This window comes from Triticum urartu, chromosome 7 (assembly GCF_003073215.2).
Source record: "Triticum urartu cultivar G1812 chromosome 7, Tu2.1, whole genome shotgun sequence".
In the NCBI taxonomy this organism is placed as follows: Eukaryota; Viridiplantae; Streptophyta; class Magnoliopsida; order Poales; family Poaceae; genus Triticum; species Triticum urartu.
In genome coordinates, this window is record NC_053028.1 from 146,689,843 (window position 1) to 146,709,403 (window position 19,561).

Consider the following 19,561-nt stretch of genomic DNA (forward strand, 5'->3'; position numbering starts at 1 on the left):
TTTTTTTACCATAGTAGATATCAATTCTACCTCTTCAAAATTGGAAAGATCATTAATGTTTGCGATGAATATCTTGCTGAATTAGATGAATAAACAATCAACTAGGTATACAACTACAAACTTCTAAAGATGTTGTAGCACAACACAGAAGGGTCTTAAGACGTACAGGTAAAAGCAGATAGTTATGGGGTATCAGTTGCAACACCCACAAAATATAGTGTCAACCATGGAAATGACAAGTCAACACTAGTAGTGGACAAGAAGATGTGTGTAAGTAATTCAGCCTGCTCCATCATAACAAAGAGTTGTTAATTGCATTCTCATAAATAAATTTAAAGACCTGCTAAATGTTATAAAACACTGGACACCAATCCTGATGGTTGGGCATACGTATTGAGAAGCACATAAGCATTTTGCAAGGAGTTGAAAGGATAGCAGCATCAAAAAAATAATGTTGGAACAAATGGATCAAAAGCATTATCCATGAGGTATTCTAATGTACTTTCATAATCTGCAGTAGTATGGCGCCGTGGCGGGCTATGTATTTGTCAGGGGGCCATTGCCCCCTCCCCCCCCTCCCCGCGCGCGGGAGTTCAGAAAGACTTGTTGCTCCCATTCGAGTGACTCAAGACTAGCTACACACGAAGATGATTTTATTCTGCGTTGGTACAACTACTAAAATGTCATGTGAGATCTACATATCAGAGGAGGCATCATCATTATAAGTCAAGGCACGTTCAGTTTAGAGAAGAGTCCTAGTTCAACTTTGCCTCCGAGTCCTATGTGTAAGGCCAACTTCTATATGAGAAAGCTATCATCATTATACGTCAAGGCAGAAATTCTATTTTCATAATCTTGACCTCTCTGTTTCTCCCTGTCCTAATTCCGGTGCCCTGTCCCTTGCACCTCTCCTTCTATCACGGCACCGCCAACAGGATGCTGCAATGATGCTGATTTCGTATTGTGAATGTTGATGCACATGTTGGCGGACTGAGTAGCGCTAATGGCGGCAGACAACGTGCATCGCTTTGGTGCTCCGCCGTGACGGCACCAGACGACTGGTAATCGCATAGATGATTTCCTCTCTCAGACAAGAAAACTTAATTATGCAAATCATCCGTTTTTCTTGCTCTTGTCCCTTTGCCTGCTTCTTCTGTCCCTCAACTCGCATGAGGAGACGGGCATGAGAGAAGGGGGTGTGGAAGATGATTTCGATGATGAGCCATGCACAAGAGAAGAGAAGAGGAGGGGGGAGGGGTCGGCAACGACGGAGTCTGATCTTGATCCACAAGTAACGGTTGGGGCGGGGGCGGGCGGCGGGCGTAGTTAGATCCTGCTTGGGTCAGACTCCTCGGGAAGCAGCAACGACACAGAGCAATCCTCTCCTTTTAAAAAAATCTGTTTTTTTAATTTATTATTATTTTTTGACCCGGGCTAATCCCCTTTCCATTAAAAATATAACGGAAATACAGCCAGTTCCGAGTTCAAACAAGGGAAAGGGAAAAAGCGAGATCAAGCACTTCAGGGAAACCCGCTGTGAGCGCTCGCAATCGAAACGTCCACTACGAGGCGAAAACCCTGAAGCACCATCAACACGCCGTGAACCAAACTAAAGTTCAGATCACATTACAATCCCGCACCAAAGCATCATAGTTATGCAGAATATAAGAAACAAAGCTCCACAAAACGCTCTCCAAAGTCTTGGTGTCTCGACCCATGCACTCCAAAAGGTTTTCCAAAATGACTCAGCATCCCAGCAGCTGATCACTCCACGGCATCGCCCGCGTGTGCAGTCGCGCAGATTCTCATCATCTCTTTAGCATTCTCCTTCAGAATCATCGCACCACGCTCCAGCTCCACTCGCCTTTCGCCCTTCAGGAGACCTGCCCAATAAGATAAGTGCATACAAGCGTTGAAGACAATCTCGAAAGGAGACGACATTTTCTTGAATTCAAAGGTAGCCTGGTTTCTACGATTCCAAATGGCCCAACATATAGCCGCCAGCCCCATAGTGAAGCACCATTCCCCTTGAGGAAGAAAAGCATAGCACCAAGAATAAAATTGACATAGATTATTGGGACATAAATCAGTCCCAAACATCGCCCCAACCGTGCGCCAGGCAATCCTTGCCATTGGGCAAAGAAAGAACAGATGTAAATAGGTTTCTCTGCAATCACAGAAAGAACACCTGGGATTGCCGGCCCAGTTCCGATGCTTCATAACATCCCTAGTCAAAACGGCATCCTAGAAGAGTTGCCAAAGAAAAATCTGTATTTTGGTAGGTAATCTAGCCCTCCAAATCCATCTATAGTCACAACCAGTAAGATCTTTCTCCAGGTAAGAATACATGGATTTAGTGGTATATTTGCCGTTGGGCCCAACATCCCACACAATCTTATCTGGACCAGCCGAGGTGTCAATTCCATCAATAATTTTCTTAACCTCACTAAACTGACAGCTCAGGTCTGCATTCAGCCTGCATCTGAATATATCTTCACTAGCACGTTTGATAAATTGAGCAATAGTATCGTCTTGATAATTAGTGATACTGAACAGGGTCAGATAAGTGACACCCAAAGGCTGGTAAGTGCCAATGGGATCATGCCACAACCTGGCAACATTGCCATTATTGACAATCCCCTTCCTTCCAGCCATATACATCTTTTTTACTTCAAGCAGTGCTTTCCATACAGGGGAATCATGAAATTTCGCTTTCACAACAGCTAGTGAATTGTTCTTAAGGTATTTTGCCCTCACCACATCTTGCCACATCCCCTCCCCTGTATCTAACTTCCACCACCATTTTGCTAATAGTGAGATATTCTGTTTGTGAAGATCTTTCACACCCAGCCCACCCTTATTCTTAGATCGGCACACCCTGGTCCATTTAACCAGATAATAACGCTTTTTACCCCTCCCTCCACACCAAAAAAACTTACGATGATATTTATCGAGTCTCTCGATAAATGTCTTAGAAAGTAGGAACATTGACATATAATAATAAGCAATGCTCGAGAGGGATGAATTCAACAAAGTTAATCTCCCACCAGACGAGGCAGAATTACCAATCCATGAGTCACAACATTTAAGATATCGAATTGCTATATACTCCCAGTCAGAATTTCTCAAGGAAGAATAGCTAACCGTTACGCCCAGATATTTCATAGGAAAATGCCCTATTTGACACCCAAACAAATCAGCATACTTTTGGAGAGTCATATCATCCCCCCCCCCACACACAACACTTCACTTTTAAGAAAATTGATTTTCAAGCCAGACATAAGTTCAAACAAGTATAGCAGAAGTTTGAGATTAACAACTTTATCTATATCATCCTCAATGCAAAGAACAGTATCATCTGCGTACTGCAAGACAACAACTCCATTTGGAATGAGGTCTGCTGCCAGCCCTTTAAACAAATTATTTTTCTGGGCATTGAAAATCATTTTCGAAAGGCATTCAGCCGCTAGAACTCGTTTGAGATTAACATCTGACTATTTGTCTGTACTGTTCACCCAACCTCGTTTGAGCTCGAGCTCAGAAACACCGCGACGCGTTGCTCACTTCCGCCGACAGCAAATAGCACCTCGCCAGACCCCCTCCCTACCACAGCGCGCTGCCGTGCCTCCTGATTATGGACGTACCTATGCCGCCTACAGCCAGCTCATGGTCGTCTCCTCCTCTTCACCTCCCCCAGCTCATCGAAAGGGACGCCCACTCTTCCGCAGATTTTGCGACTGCTTGGCTGCCCACACATCGCAACCACCCTATCTTCATATTCTACCACCGGACAACATCACTTCCACAAGGAAATGGCGCCGAAGGTGTTCGGGCCGGCCACGTCGACGAACATGGCGAGGGTGCTCGTCTGCCTAGAGGAGGTGGGCGCCGAGTATGAGCTTGTCGACATCGACTTCCCCGGCAAGGGGCATAAGCGCCCTGAGCACCTCACCAGGAATGTAAGCATCCTTCTATTCAGTCATATTAGTTCGTCGGCTGCTAGACTTCAGAGTGCTGACAGGCTACTCAAATCGTGGTGCCCTCTTGCAGCCCTTTGGGCAGGTCTGAACTTTACAAGATGGCGATCTCGTCCTCATTGGAGGTGGCGGCTAGGTTTTTGTTTTCCCTTGTACGCAACATGGGCGGTGACTAGATGAATGAGATTTTAGTCTCATCGGCGACGGAGGAGTGTGTTGGTTCTCCTATTAAGTTCTTTTCATTATCTTGATCTTTTTTCCTAACAACCCAACATGAAACATATATTGGCGATTTTAATGGCAGGTTCAAATATATCTTTTAGAGTAGGTAGCTTCTGAGATAACTCCATATATTCTAATTCTAGCTCACATATCTTGGGTGTAACTTGTTATATAAACTCATTGCACGCGGCTTAATCAGCCTCTTCAATACCATGTTGCTTAAAATTTACCATCTTGACTTAGCCTTCCATTGTATAGTTAGGTGTAGGAGCATGCTGCAATTATTTCGATAGTTGGTGGGAGCACTTGTATGCACTAGATGATAAAACTCACATTGCACAAGAAAATATCAATTAATCTACAAAAAATTAATAGCATCCACATCATTTATGTTCATCACTCATTACTCAAAGCGACACTCTTTCAATAACTCAGTATAGAGTATACACACATTGTCAACTTATTACTAGATCCATTTTAACTTGCAAGACACATTTGACCACAAAAAACTTCAAAGGATCATGTCAATGTTAATATTATTGTCTAGAAGTTATATGAATATGTTTATCTAATCATACACTAGAAACCGCTATTGAAATATTTGTTAGATCGTACGCCAGAGATCTTTGCTGGATAGACTTATATACTATATAGATTAAGATTTTTTAAAATACTAAGAAGGAACTTCTGTTTTGAAATAAAGTTTAAACTAAGCACAATGTAGAAGTATTTTCAGTGATATATTAAAACCTTATATCATAGAACAATCAACTAGTACTTTGCAGCGTTGCTAGATATTTGGTTAAGTATGTCAAAAGAAGTAACATAAAATTATAATAATTAATACTATAATGCTAAAAGTAAGTTCTATAAGTATAAAAGTTTAGTATAAATTAGTACTAATGGGCGTTTAGTACGAAGTCGATGGATATCCAGGGCAAAGTCGATGACAATAAAGGGCGGGTGCTCTAGAATCGGCACGCCGACTTCATAACAGACCTCCTCCAACTCATGGGTAATCGGTAGCAGCCGTAGCTAAAAAAATATTGCTAATGATTAGACTCGACGACACAACATTTATGCACGCAATCCCGTCGTCCAAGTCGATTGACTTGGGTGCGACTCCATGGCTCCTCCTCCTCCTTTTATACTTATATATAAGTCAGGCGACTGTTTTTTGGCGGCAGTCTAGGTCAATTCCACATTTTCATTTATTTTTAATAACCAGTCGAATTCTGTGCAATTCGCCGCCTACTAGCTAACCCTTGCCGCTTTTCCTCTTCCACCGCCGTAGTTCAAAGTGGATCTCAGTGGCCCGATACCTTGCCCGCTGTCGTGGATCTAGACCGTAGGCTGCTCGGTTAGGGTTAGCTAGTAGGCAGCAAAAGCCCTGCGGATGAGACGGACGCCGACGGAAAGATGGAGTGGGACGTATCATATGTTGTTCCACGATGAAATTTTATGACACTCAAAACATTCTTCAATATCTGTTAGAAAAAATTTTTCAGAATTTTTTGAATTTATATATACCTAACCTCATTTGAGCTCGAGGTCATAAGCACCGCGTCGCGTTGCTCACTTCTGCCGACAGAAAGGAGAACCTCTCCACACCCGCACCGTGCCACTATGCGCCGCCGCGTGTCAGCCAGCTGTGGATGTCCCCATGGTTGTCTCCTTCTCTTTACCTCCCCCAGGTCCCACTCGTGCCACTGTCACCTAGATCCCAAGCCCCCACGGCTTGCTCCTCCTCCTGCCAACCTAGCCCAGGTTCAGACATCACTGTTTCCCCCAGCCCCCGCCAGACGGTTCTCCGTAGTCGACACTCGACACTGCTGCCCCTGCTTCCGATTTTTCCGCCCTGACCAAACCAAATGGTTGGTAACTAGAAAATTCGAGGTTAATTCGGCTGTTATTTTCAGATAACTGAATTTTGAGGGAGAAAAGGCAGCAACAGTGTTCGGCCGTCGTGGCTGTTGTTGCTGGAGGACCTACAAACCAGCTCATCGAAAGGGACGCCCACTCTTCCGTAGATCTTGGCTGCCCGCACATCGCAACCACCATATCTTCATATTCTGCCACCGGACAACATCACTTCCACAAGGAAATGGCGCCAATGAAGGTGTTCGTGTTGGAAATATGCCCTAGAGGCAATAATAAAAGCATTATTATTATATTTCCTTGTTCATGATAATTGTCTTTATTCATGCTATAATTGTGTTATCCGGAAATCGTAATACATGTGTGAATAATAGACACCAACATGTCCCTAGTAAGCCTCTAGTTGACTAGCTCGTTGATCAACAGATAGTCATGGTTTCCTGACTATGGACATTGGATGTCATTGATAACGAGATCACATCATTAGGAGAATGATGTGATGGATAAGACCCAATCCTAAACATAGCATAAGATCGTATAGTTCGTTTGCTCGAGTTTTCCAATGTCAAGTATCTTTTCCTTAGACCATGAGATCGTGTAACTCACGGATACCGTAGGAGTGCTTTGGGTGTACCAAATGTCACAACGTAACTGGGTGACTATAAAGGTATACTACGGGTATCTCCGAAAGTGTCTGTTGGGTTGACACGGATCAAGACTGGGATTTGTCACTCCGCATGACGGAGAGGTATCACTAGGCCCACTCGGTAATGCATCATCATAATGAGCTCAAAGTGACCAAGTGTCTGGTCACGGGATCATGCATTACGGTACGAGTAAAGTGACTTGCCGGTAACAAGATTGAACGAGGTATTGGGATACCGACGATCGAATCTCGGGCAAGTAACATACCGATTGACAAAGGGAATTGTATACGGGATTGATTGAATCCTTGACATCGTGGTTCATCCGATGAGATCATCGAGGAGCATGTGGGAGCCAACATGGGTATCCAGATCTCGCTGTTGGTTATTGACCGGAGAGCGGTCCCGGTCATGTCTACATGTCTCCCGAACCCGTAGGGTCTACACACTTAAGGTTCGGTGACGCTAGGGTTGTAGGGATATGTATATGCAGTAAGCCGAATGTTGTTAGGAGTCCCGGATGAGATCCCGGACGTCACGAGGAGTTCCGGAATGGTCCGGAGGTAAAGAATTATATATAGGAAGTGCTATTTCGGGCATCGGGACAAGTTTCGGGGTCACCGGTATTGTACCGGGACCACCGGAAGGGTCCCGGGGGTCCACCGGGTGGGGCCACCTGCCCCGGGGGGCCACATGGGCTGTAGGGGGTGCGCCTTGGCCTATATGGGCCAAGGGCACCAGCCCCAAGAGGCCCATGCGCCTAGGGTTCAAGAAGGGAGGAGTCCCAAAGGGGGAAGGCACCTCCTAGGTGCCTTGGGGAGGAGGGATTCCTCCCCTTGGCCGCACCCCCCTAGGAGATTGGATCTCCTAGGGCCGGCGCCCCCCCTTGGCCCTCCTATATATAGTGGGGAGATGGAGGACTTCTCATCCCACATCTTTGGTGCCTCCCTCTCCCTCCCCAACACCTCCTCCTCCATAGAGCTTGGCGAAGCCCTGCCGGAGTACTGCAGCTCCATCAACACCACGCCGTCGTGCTGCTGCTGGAGCCATCTTCCTCAACCTCTCCTTCCCCTTGCTGGATCAATAAGAAGGAGATGTTACGCTGACCGTACGTGTGTTGAACGCGGAGGTGCCGTCCGTTCGGTGCTAGGATCTCCGGTGATTTGGATCACGTCGAGTACGCCTTCCTCATCCCCGTTCTTTGAACGCTTCCGCGCGTGATCTACAAAGGTATGTAGATGCAATCCAATCACTCGTTGCTAGATGAACTCCTAGATGGATCTTGATGAAACCGTAGGAAATTTTTTGTTTTCTGCAACGTTCCCCAACAGTGGTATCAGAGCTAGGTCTATGCGTAGTTCTCTTGCACGAGTAGAACACAATTTGTTGTGGGCGTTGATATTGTCAACTTTCTTGCCGCTACTAGTCTTATCTTGCTTCAACGGTATTGTGGGATGAAGCGGCCCGGACCAACCTTACACGTACGCTTACGTGAGACCGGTTCCATCGACTAACATGCACAAGTTGCATAAGGTGGCTGGCGGGTGTCTGTCTCTCCTACTTTAGTTGGAGTGGATTCGATGAAAAGGGTCCTTATGAAGGGTAAATAGTTGACAAATCACGTTGTGGCTTTCACGTAGGTAAGAAAACGTTCTTGCTAGAACCCTGTTTCAGCCACGTAAAACTTGCAACAACAATTAGAGGACGTCTAACTTGTTTTTGCAGCAAGTGCTTTGTGATATGATATGGCCAAAGTTGTGATGATTGATGAATGATCTATATGTGATGTATGAGATGTTCATGCTATTGTAATAGGAATCACGACTTGCATGTCGATGAGTATGACAACCGGCAGGAGCCATAGGAGTTGTCTTTATTTTTTTGTATGACCTGCGTGTCATTGAGAAACGCCATGTAAATTACTTTACTTTATTGCTAAACGCGTTAGCCATAGTAGTAGAAGTAATAGTTGGCGAGCAACTTCATGGAGACACAATGATGGAGATCATGATGATGGAGATCATGGTGTCATGCCGGTGACAAGATGATCATGGAGCCCCAAGATGGAGATCAAAGGAGCTATGTGATATTGGCCATATCATGTCACTATTATTATTTGATTGCATGTGATGTTTATCATGTTTTGCATCTTGTTTACTTAGAACGACGGTAGTAAATAAGATGATCCCTCATAATAATTTCAAGAAAGTGTTCCCCCTAACTGTGCACCGTTGCGACAGTACGTTGTTTCGAAGCACCACGTGATGATCGGGTGTTAGATTCTAACGTTCACATACAACGGGTGTAAGACAGATTTACACATGCAAACACTTAGGTTGACTTGATGAGCCTAGCATGTACAGACATGGCCTCGGAACACAAAATACCGAAAGGTCGAGCATGAGTCGTATAGAAGATACGATCAACATGAAGATGTTCACCGATGTTGACTAGTCCATCTCACGTGATGATCGGACACGGCCTAGTTAACTCGGATCATGTTATACTTAGATTACTAGAGGAATGTCTATCTAAGTGGGAGTTCATTGTATAATTTGATTAGATGAACTTATTTATCATGAACTTAGTCTAAAATCTTTACAATATGTCTTGTAGATCAAATGGCCAACGTAGTCCTCAACTTCAACGCGTTCCTAGAGAAAACCAAGCTGAAAGACGATGGCAGCAACTATACGGACTGGGTCCGGAACCTGAGGATCATCCTCATAGCTGCCAAGAAAGATTATGTCCTACAAGCACCGCTAGGTGACGCACCCGTCCCACAGAACCAAGACGTTATGAACGCTTGGCAGACACGTGTTGATGACTACTCCCTCGTTCAGTGCGGCATGCTTTACAGCTTAGAGCCGGGGCTCCAAAAGCGTTTTGAGAGACATGGAGCATATGAGATGTTCGAAGAGCTGAAAATGGTTTTTCAAGCTCATGCCCGAGTCGAGAGATATGAAGTCTCCGACAAATTCTTCAGCTGTAAGATGGAGGAAAACAGTTCTGTCAGTGAGCACATACTCACTATGTCTGGGTTACATAACCGCTTGACTCAGCTGGGAGTTAATCTCCCGGATGACGCGGTCATTGACAGAATCCTCCAGTCGCTTCCACCGAGCTACAAGAGCTTTGTGATGAATTTCAATATGCAGGGGATGGAAAAGACCATTCCCGAATTATTTGCAATGCTGAAATCAGCAGAGGTAGAAGTCAAAAAGGAACATCAAGTGTTGATGGTGAATAAAACCACTAAGTTCAAGAAAGGCAAGGGTAAGAAGAACTTTAAGAAGGACGGCAAGGGAGTTGCCGCGCCCGGTAAGCAAGTTGCCGGGAAGAAGCCAAAGAATGGACCCAAGCCCGAGACCGAGTGCTTTTATTGCAAGGGAAGTGGTCACTGGAAGCGGAACTGCCCCAAGTACTTAGCGGACAAGAAGGCCGGCAAAACGAAAGGTATATGTGATATACATGTAATTGATGTGTACCTTACCAGTATTCGTAGTAGCTCCTGGGTATTTTATACCGGTGCGGTTGCTCACATTTGTAACTCAAAACAGGAGCTGCGGAATAAGCGGAGACTGGCGAAGGACGAGGTGACGATGCGAGTCGGGAATGGTTCCAAGGTCAATGTGATCACCGTCGGCACGCTACCTCTACATTTACCTTCGGGATTAGTTTTAAACCTTAATAATTGTTATTTAGTGCCAGCTTTGAGCATGAACATTGTATCAGGATCTCGTTTAATTCGAGATGGCTACTCATTTAAATCCGAGAATAATGGTTGTTCTATTTATATGAGAGATATGTTTTATGGTCATGCTCCGATGGTGAATGGTTTATTCTTAATGATTCTCGAGCGTAATACTACACATGTTCATAGTGTGAGTACCAAAAGATGTAAGATTGATTATGATAGTCCCACATATTTGTGGCACTGCCGCCTTGGTCACATAGGTGTCAAACGCATGAAGAAGCTCCATGCTGATGGACTTTTAGAGTCTCTTGATTACGAATCATTTGACACGTGCGAACCATGCCTCATGGGTAAAATGACCAAGACTCCGTTCTCAGGAACAATGGAGCGAGCAACCAACTTATTGGAAATCATACATACTGATATGTGCGGTCCAATGAGTGTTGAGGCTCGCGGTGGCTATCGTTATGTTCTCACCCTCACTGATGACTTGAGTAGATATGGGTATGTCTACTTAATGAAACACAAGTCTGAAACCTTTGAAAAGTTCAAGGAATTTCAGAGTGAGGTTGAGAATCAACGTGACAGGAAAATCAAGTTCCTGCGATCAGATCGCGGAGGAGAATACTTGAGTCACGAGTTTGGCACGCACTTAAGAAAATGTGGAATAGTTTCACAACTCACGCCGCCTGGAACACCTCAGCGTAATGGTGTGTCCGAACGTCGTAATCGCACTCTATTAGATATGGTGCGATCTATGATGTCTCTTGCCGATTTACCGCTTTCTTTTTGGGGCTATGCTTTAGAGACTGCCGCATTCACTTTAAATAGGGCTCCGTCGAAATCCGTTGAGACGACACCGTATGAATTATGGTTTGGGAAGAAACCTAAGCTGTCATTTCTAAAAGTTTGGGGATGCGATGCTTATGTCAAGAAACTTCAACCTGAAAAGCTCGAACCCAAGTCGGAAAAATGCGTCTTCATAGGATACCCTAAAGAAACTATTGGGTATACCTTCTACCTCAGATCCGAAGGCAAGATCTTTGTTGCCAAGAATGGATCCTTTCTAGAGAAGGAGTTTCTCTCGAAAGAAGTAAGTGGGAGGAAAGTAGACCTTGATGAAGTATTACCTCTTGAACCAGAAAATGGCGCAACTCAAGAAAATGTTCCTGAGGTGCCTGCACTGACTAGAGAGGAAGTTAATGATAATGATCAAGATACTTCTGATCAAGCTCCTACTGAAATTCGAAGGTCCACAAGGACACGTTCCGCACCAGAGTGGTACGGCAACCCTGTCTTGGAAATCATGTTGTTAGACAACGGTGAACCTTCGAACTATGAAGAAGCGATGGCGGGCCCGGATTCCGACAAATGGCTAGAAGCCATGAAATCCGAGATAGGATCCATGTATGAAAACGAAGTATGGACTTTGACTGACTTGCCCGTTGAGCGGCGACCCATAGAAAATAAATGGATCTTTAAGAAGAAGACAGACGCGGATGGTAATGTGACCATCTATAAAGCTCGGCTTGTCGCTAAGGGTTATCGACAAGTTCAAGGGGTTGACTACGATGAGACTTTCTCACCGGTAGCGAAGCTAAAGTCCGTCCGAATCATGTTAGCGATTGCCGCATTCTATGATTATGAAATATGGCAAATGGACGTCAAAACGGCATTCCTTAATGGTTTCCTTAAGGAAGAATTGTATATGATGCAGCCGGAAGGTTTTGTCGATCCTAAAAATGCTGACAAGGTGTGCAAGCTCCAACGCTCGATTTATGGGCTGGTGCAAGCATCTCGGAGTTGGAACATTCGCTTTGATGAGATAATCAAAGCGTTTGGGTTTACGCAGACTTATGGAGAAGCCTGTGTTTACAAGAAAGTGAGTGGGAGCTCTGTAGCATTTCTCATATTATATGTAGATGACATACTTTTGATGGGAAATGATATAGAACTCTTGGACAGCATTAAGGCCTACTTGAATAAAAGTTTTTCAATGAAGGACCTTGGAGAAGCTGCTTATATATTAGGCATCAAGATCTACAGAGATAGATCAAGACGCCTCATAGGTCTTTCACAAAGCACATACCTTGATAAGATATTGAAGAAGTTCAATATGGATCAGTCTAAGAAGGGGTTCTTGCCTGTGTTGCAAGGTGTGAAATTGAGCTCAGCTCAATGTCCGACCACGGCAGAAGATATAGAAGAGATGAGTGTCATCCCCTATGCCTCAGCCATAGGTTCTATTATGTATGCCATGCTGTGTACCAGACCTGATGTAAAACTTGCCGTAAGTTTGGTAGGAAGGTACCAAAGTAATCCCGGCAAGGAACACTGGACAGCGGTCAAGAATATCCTGAAGTACCTGAAAAGGACTAAGGAAATGTTTCTCGTCTATGGAGGTGACGAAGAGCTCGTCGTAAAGGGTTACGTCGACGCTAGCTTCGACACAGATCTGGATGACTCAAAGTCACAAACCGGATACGTGTATATTTTGAATGGTGGGGCAGTAAGCTGGTGCAGTTGCAAGCAGAGCATCGTGGCGGGATCTACATGTGAAGCGGAGTACATGGCAGCCTCGGAGGCAGCACATGAAGCAATTTGGGTGAAGGAGTTCATCACCGACCTAGGAGTCATACCCAATGCGTCGGGGCCGATCAAGCTCTTCTGTGACAACACTGGAGCTATTGCTCTTGCCAAGGAGCCCAGGTTTCACAACAAGACAAGGCACATCAAGCGTCGCTTCAACTCCATTCGTGAAAATGTTCAAGATGGAGACATAGATATTTGTAAAGTACATACGGACCTGAATGTAGCAGATCCGTTGACTAAACCTCTCCCTAGAGCAAAACATGATCAACACCAGAATTCTATGGGTGTTCGATTCATCACAATATAACTAGATTATTGACTCTAGTGCAAGTGGGAGACTGTTGGAAATATGCCCTAGAGGCAATAATAAAAGCATTATTATTATATTTCCTTGTTCATGATAATTGTCTTTATTCATGCTATAATTGTGTTATCCGGAAATCGTAATACATGTGTGAATAATAGACACCAACATGTCCCTAGTAAGCCTCTAGTTGACTAGCTCGTTGATCAACAGATAGTCATGGTTTCCTGACTATGGACATTGGATGTCATTGATAACGAGATCACATCATTAGGAGAATGATGTGATGGACAAGACCCAATCCTAAACATAGCATAAGATCGTATAGTTCATTTGCTCGAGTTTTCCAATGTCAAGTATCTTTTCCTTAGACCATGAGATCATGTAACTCATGGATACCGTAGGAGTGCTTTGGGTGTACCAAACGTCACAACGTAACTGGGTGACTATAAAGGTATACTACGGGTATCTCCGAAAGTGTCTGTTGGGTTGACACGGATCAAGACTGGGATTTGTCACTCCGCATGACGGAGAGGTATCACTGGGCCCACTCGGTAATGCATCATCATAATGAGCTCAAAGTGACCAAGTGTCTGGTCACGGGATCATGCATTACGGTACGAGTAAAGTGACTTGCCGGTAACGAGATTGAACGAGGTATTGGGATACCGACGATCGAATCTCGGGCAAGTAACATACCGATTGACAAAGGGAATTGTATACGGGATTGATTGAATCCTCGACATCGTGGTTCATCCGATGAGATCATCGAGGAGCATGTGGGAGCCAACATGGGTATCCAGATCCCGCTGTTGGTTATTGACCGGAGAGCGGTCTCGGTCATGTCTACATGTCTCCCGAACCCGTAGGGTCTACAGACTTAAGGTTCGGTGACGCTAGGGTTGTAGGGATATGTATATGCAGTAAGCCGAATGTTGTTCGGAGTCTCGGGTGAGATCCCGGACGTCACGAGGAGTTCTGGAATGGTACGGAGGTAAAGAATTATATATAGGAAGTGCTATTTCGGGCATCGGGACAAGTTTCGGGGTCACCGGTATTGTACCGGGACCACCGGAAGGGTTCCGGGGGTCCACCGGGTGGGGCCACCTGCCCCGGGGGGCCACATGGGCTGTAGGGGGTGCGCCTTGGCCTATATGGGCCAAGGGCACCAGCCCCAAGAGGCCCATGCGCCTAGGGTTCAAGAAGGGAGGAGTCCCAAAGGGGGAAGGCACCTCCTAGGTGCCTTGGGGAGGAGGGATTCCTCCCCTTGGCTGCACCCCCCTAGGAGATTGGATCTCCTAGGGCCGGCGCCCCCCCTTGGCCCTCCTATATATAGTGGGGAGATGGAGGACTTCTCATCCCACATCTTTGGTGCCTCCCTCTCCCTCTCCAACACCTCCTCCTCCTCCATAGAGCTTGGCGAAGCCCTGCCGGAGTACTGCAGCTCCATCAACACCACGTCGTCGTGCTGCTGCTGGAGCCATCTTCCTCAACCTCTCCTTCCCCTTGCTGGATCAAGAAGAAGGAGACGTTATACTGACCGTACGTGTGTTGAACGCGGAGGTGCCGTCCGTTCGGTGCTAGGATCTCCGGTGATTTGGATCACGTCGAGTACGCCTTCCTCATCCCCGTTCTTTGAACGCTTCCGCGCGTGATCTACAAAGGTATGTAGATGCAATCCAATCACTCGTTGCTAGATGAACTCCTAGATGGATCTTGGTGAAACCGTAGAATTTTTTTTGTTTTCTGCAACGTTCCCCAACAGTTCGGGCCGGCCGCGTCAACGAATATGGTGAGGGTGCTCGTCTGCCTAGAGGAGGTGGGCACCGAGTACGAGCTTGTCGACATCGACTTCCACGGCAAGGGGCATAAGCCCCTGAGCACCTCGCCGGGAATGTAAGCAAGATAAACACCTCAATTGGTCTCCTTCTATTAGGTTATATTAGTTCGTCGGCTGCAAATCAAGATTCCTATAATACAACTTGCTCGAGTTAATCGAACAAGTGCAATCAAGATTCCTATAATACAACTTGCTTGAGTTGTCTAGTTAAATTTCTTTGGACCTTCATATATCTTGCTTGAGCTAATCGAACAAGTGCAATCTTGGTTTCATATTCGTCATGACTCATGTTACTAATTTGTTCATCTTTTCAGAGTCATGCGCCATTGCTAAATACGTGCTTCGCAAATACAAGTCGGAGCAAGTGGACTTGTTGAGGGAGAGCAATCTGAAGGAAGCTGCCATGGTAGACATATGGACGGAGGTCGAAGGACACCAATACCACCCGGTCCTCTCACCGATCGTGCTGGAGTGCTTTATATACCCGACCTTACGCGGTCTTCCCACGAATCAAAGGAATGTGGATGAAAGCTTGGAGAAGGCGAAGAAGGTTCTAGAAATCTACGAAGCCCGCCCGTCCAAACACAAGTATTTAGCGGGTGATTTTGTCAGCTTTGCAGATCTAAACCATTTCGCGTGTACTTTCTACCTCATGGATGCGACGCCATATGCGTCTCTGTTCGACTTGTACCCACACGTGAAAGCTTGGTGGGAGGATATGATGTCCAGGCCGTCCATGAAGAAGCTCGGTGCAGGTATGACCACGAGGGTTTAGCTACAAGCAATTGCACGAATCATATGCTGCTTCTGGTTTGAATTTCTTCTCCTTTGCTTTGTGGCAACATCGAATGATTTGAAGGATCACTTGTGTAATCCCGCGCGCACCTCGGCTCTCACTCAATCTTCACAAGCTATGCTTTGTAGTATGACTCGGTTTGCGTTCCACTTTGTTTCTTAGTGTTCAAATCCATGCTATGAAATTCAGTAAAAGGATTGATGCGTGTATCGAATGTGTAAAATATTACAAGTGCACAACATGGATTGTGTACGTCTTTGTATACTTTGTATGACTTGAATCTCAACACATGAAAAATGCGAAGGGCATAAGTTGATTTATTTGGCATTCCAAATGACCAAAATGATGCCAATACCTCATAGGGCCTGCTTCCCAAGGAAGGGCCTTCTGGGACAGAACCAGGAATACGCCAGCCAGCCAGTGCTTTTGCCGCCGCCCTCCAGGTGCTCTTGTGGGTGGGGAATCCGTTCCAAATCGTTTGACCCCAAATCAAACACAACCACCCACTGCTCATGCTTGTATGTATCATGCTCCACAAAGTAGACACAATTTCTTCTGATGGCCGGGAACTCGTTTGCAGAGAGCGCGAGCGTGTCACCCCGGCCCAGGAAGAGCGAGTAGTCGCCGAGATCCGACACCTTGTGCTCCCGGAGGTCGAGGCGGTCGGCATCCCAATCCGGGCGGTGCACTTCCGCAAGTATCACGGCCTGGCGTGGTCCGCGATACACGATGACGAGCAGCATCTGGTTGTTGCAGGCCACAGCATGCGGTATCGGATTCCCAGGGTAGCGTGGATACCGCGCTTGCAAAGGAGCGTAGAGGCAGATGCGGCGCAGACGATTGGGAGGATGGTGTTGGAGGTCGAAAATGTCGAGGGACATGTTGATGCTGGAGACGTAGAATCTGCCGTTGTGGAAGGCCGCGCCTTCGATCCTGCCGTTAGGGTACTCGAGCTGCATCACCCAGCCCGCGTCTCCGGGGCGCCAGAAGAAGAGCCTCTGCCCGATCTGTGCGCCGGGGATCTTTTGGCTCGCGATCGCCATCCAGCGGCAGCCCGGCGAGGCGAGCGGGTCTCCGGAGAGGAACACTTGGGCGACGGTTGCGAGAGTGGGCAGAGGGATCTCGGCTTTGGAGAGGGGCTCCCAGAGGATGAGCCTGGTGGGGGATCGCAGGTGGTCCGTGAGAGCGAGCCAGCCACAGGGCGTGCCGCAGCAGTAGGGGAGGCCGGCCGGGGCCGGTGCCCGGGGGTCCATCCTTGGGTCGCTGCCGCCGCGGGGCAGCCACAAGGAGTGTTCGCCGACGGGGTTGACCGCGCTAAAAGGATCTCGGTGGCGGTCGTGGGCGGCGACGACCCACGGGCGGAGGGCCGCGAGCGGGGCGGTGGACGCGCGCCAGTGGGCGCATACCTGGCGGATGTGGATTTGGTCCGTGTCGGCCCGCAGACGGTCGGAGACTTCCTTGAGGAGCTCTGCCGGCAGGGAGATCCAGCCGCCGCCGCCGGCGGCCATGTGATGCATCGTCAGCCTCACTCCCATCTTCCTACTCATTTGATTGATGAGATGAGACGGACAACCGACTCAGGCTTTTCCTCTATATATAATCAACTAGCGCCTGTCTTTTTATCAGGGGAGGGAGCGGCGCCTCTACGAAACCCAGTCACCAACGAACTCGGGATAGGCCGTGGCCGTAAGATCCTCTACGAAACCTAGTCTTTTCTTCTCTTTTCGCGCAAGATAGGCTGTACATTAAGAAGAAGGAAAAATCTTGTTTTTGCCACTTTAGGTTTTGTCCATTTTGTTTATGCCACTTTAGAATTTGATATTTTACTTTTGTCACTCTTAACTTTTGACAATATATCATTTTTGTCATTCAGTGGCAAAAGCAAAAAATTTAGAGTGGTAATTGTGATATATTATCAAAAGCTAAGAGCGGCAAAAGTGAAATAAAAAATTATCATTTTTGCCATGAAATGGCATTTGTGATGTATTGTTAAAAGCAAAGAGCGGCAACAGTGATATGTCAAATTCTAGAGTGGCATAAGCAAAATTGATAAAAACTAGAGTGGCAAAAACAAAGTTTTCTCCAAGGAGAAGGGCATTTCGGAGCTTGACCTCCACGGAGGCCGGATTTTCTAAACAAAAATCATACCTTTTGGTTTAAAAAAACCTGAAAAAATTGTACAAGTACACAAGGATGTAATATGTATGTCTTTAGAATTTCAGAATGAAATACCTTGAGATGCGATCTGTGCAAAAAGAACAAATTCACGACTTTTGAGATGAATAATATCATGTGTTGAAAAGACATATATTTATACTTTTTTGCACGACCCTTATTTTAACGTATTTAGTCCAGAAAATTTACGCACATGTGTGTTATGCCTCCATTATATGTCTGAATTTTTTTCAGAATGTTTTGAATCTAAAAATAAGTTTTTTTCTTGAGTTTTGAACTTTTCAAAAACCAGCCTCCATGGAGGCCGAGCTCCAAAAACAATTTTTGTGAAGTAAGGAAAAACTAACATTTAATTGGATTTAATGAAGGAAATATGCCCTAGAGGCAATAATAAAGTTGTTATTTATATTTCCTTATATCATAATAAATGTTTATTATTCATGCTAGAATTGTATTAACCAGAAACTTAGTACATGTGTGAATACATAGACAAATAAAGTGTCACTAGTATGCCTCTACTTGACTAGCTCGTTAATCAAAAGATGGTTAAGTTTCCTAACCATAGACATGAGTTGTCATTTGATAAACGGGATCACACATTAGAGAATGATGTGATTGACTTGACCCATCCGTTAGCTTAGCACTATGATCGTTTAGTTTATTGCTATTGCATTCTTCATGACTTATACATGTTCCTATGATTATGAGATTATGTAACTCCCGAATACCGGAGGAACACTTAATGTGCTATCAAACGTCACAACGTAACTGGGTGACTATAGAGATGCTCTACAGGTATCTCCAATAGTGTTTGTTGAGTTGGCATAGATCGAGATTAGGATTTGTCACTCCGTGTATCAGGGAGGTATCTCTGGGCCCTCTCGGTAATGCACAACACTATAAGCCTTGCAAGCAATGTGACTAATGAGTTAGTTGCGGGATGTTGCATTATGGAACGAGTAAAGAGACTTGTCGGTAACGAGATTGAACTAGGTATTCAGATACCGACGATCGAATCTCGGGCAAGTAACATACCGATGACAAAGGGAACAACGTATGTTGTTATGTGATAACCCACAAGTATAGGGGATCCCAACAGTTTTCGATAAGTAAGAGTGTCGAACCCAACGAGGAGCTAAAGGTAGAACAAATATTCTCTCAAGTCCTATTGACCACCGATACAACTCTACGCACACTTGCCGTTCGCTTTACCTAGAACAAGTATGAAACTAGAAGTACTTTGTAGGTGTTTTCGGAAAGGCTTGCAAGAAAGTAAAGAGCACGAAAATAAAACTAGGGGCTGTTAAGGTAAAGAAGCAACTAAAGTAAATATAGCGAGTGTGGAAAAGTGGTGGTAGGAGTTGCGAAATTGTCCCTTAAGTAATTGACTACTTTACTAGACCGATAGCAAGTATTATGTGGGAGAGGCCACTGCT

At 45.7% G+C, this 19,561-nt stretch overlaps 2 protein-coding genes across 2 annotated transcripts; one reads left to right on the forward strand and one right to left on the reverse strand.

Moving 5' to 3' along the window:
* The first annotated feature begins 3,812 nt into the window (after nucleotides 1-3,812).
* On the forward strand, nucleotides 3,813-16,138 carry LOC125518576 (probable glutathione S-transferase GSTF1). The gene is made up of 3 exons (XM_048683393.1): nucleotides 3,813-3,959; nucleotides 15,080-15,173; nucleotides 15,469-16,138. The coding sequence occupies exons 1-3, from the start codon at nucleotides 3,813-3,815 to the stop codon at nucleotides 15,927-15,929; spliced, it is 702 nt and encodes a 233-aa protein (XP_048539350.1). The 3' UTR covers nucleotides 15,930-16,138.
* A 126-nt stretch (nucleotides 16,139-16,264) lies between these two features.
* Nucleotides 16,265-17,478, reverse strand: LOC125525263. Its single transcript, XM_048690262.1, has one exon. The coding sequence runs from the start codon at nucleotides 17,465-17,467 to the stop codon at nucleotides 16,307-16,309; it is 1,161 nt and encodes a 386-aa protein (XP_048546219.1). The 5' UTR covers nucleotides 17,468-17,478; the 3' UTR covers nucleotides 16,265-16,306.
* Nucleotides 17,479-19,561: the final 2,083 nt, after the last annotated feature.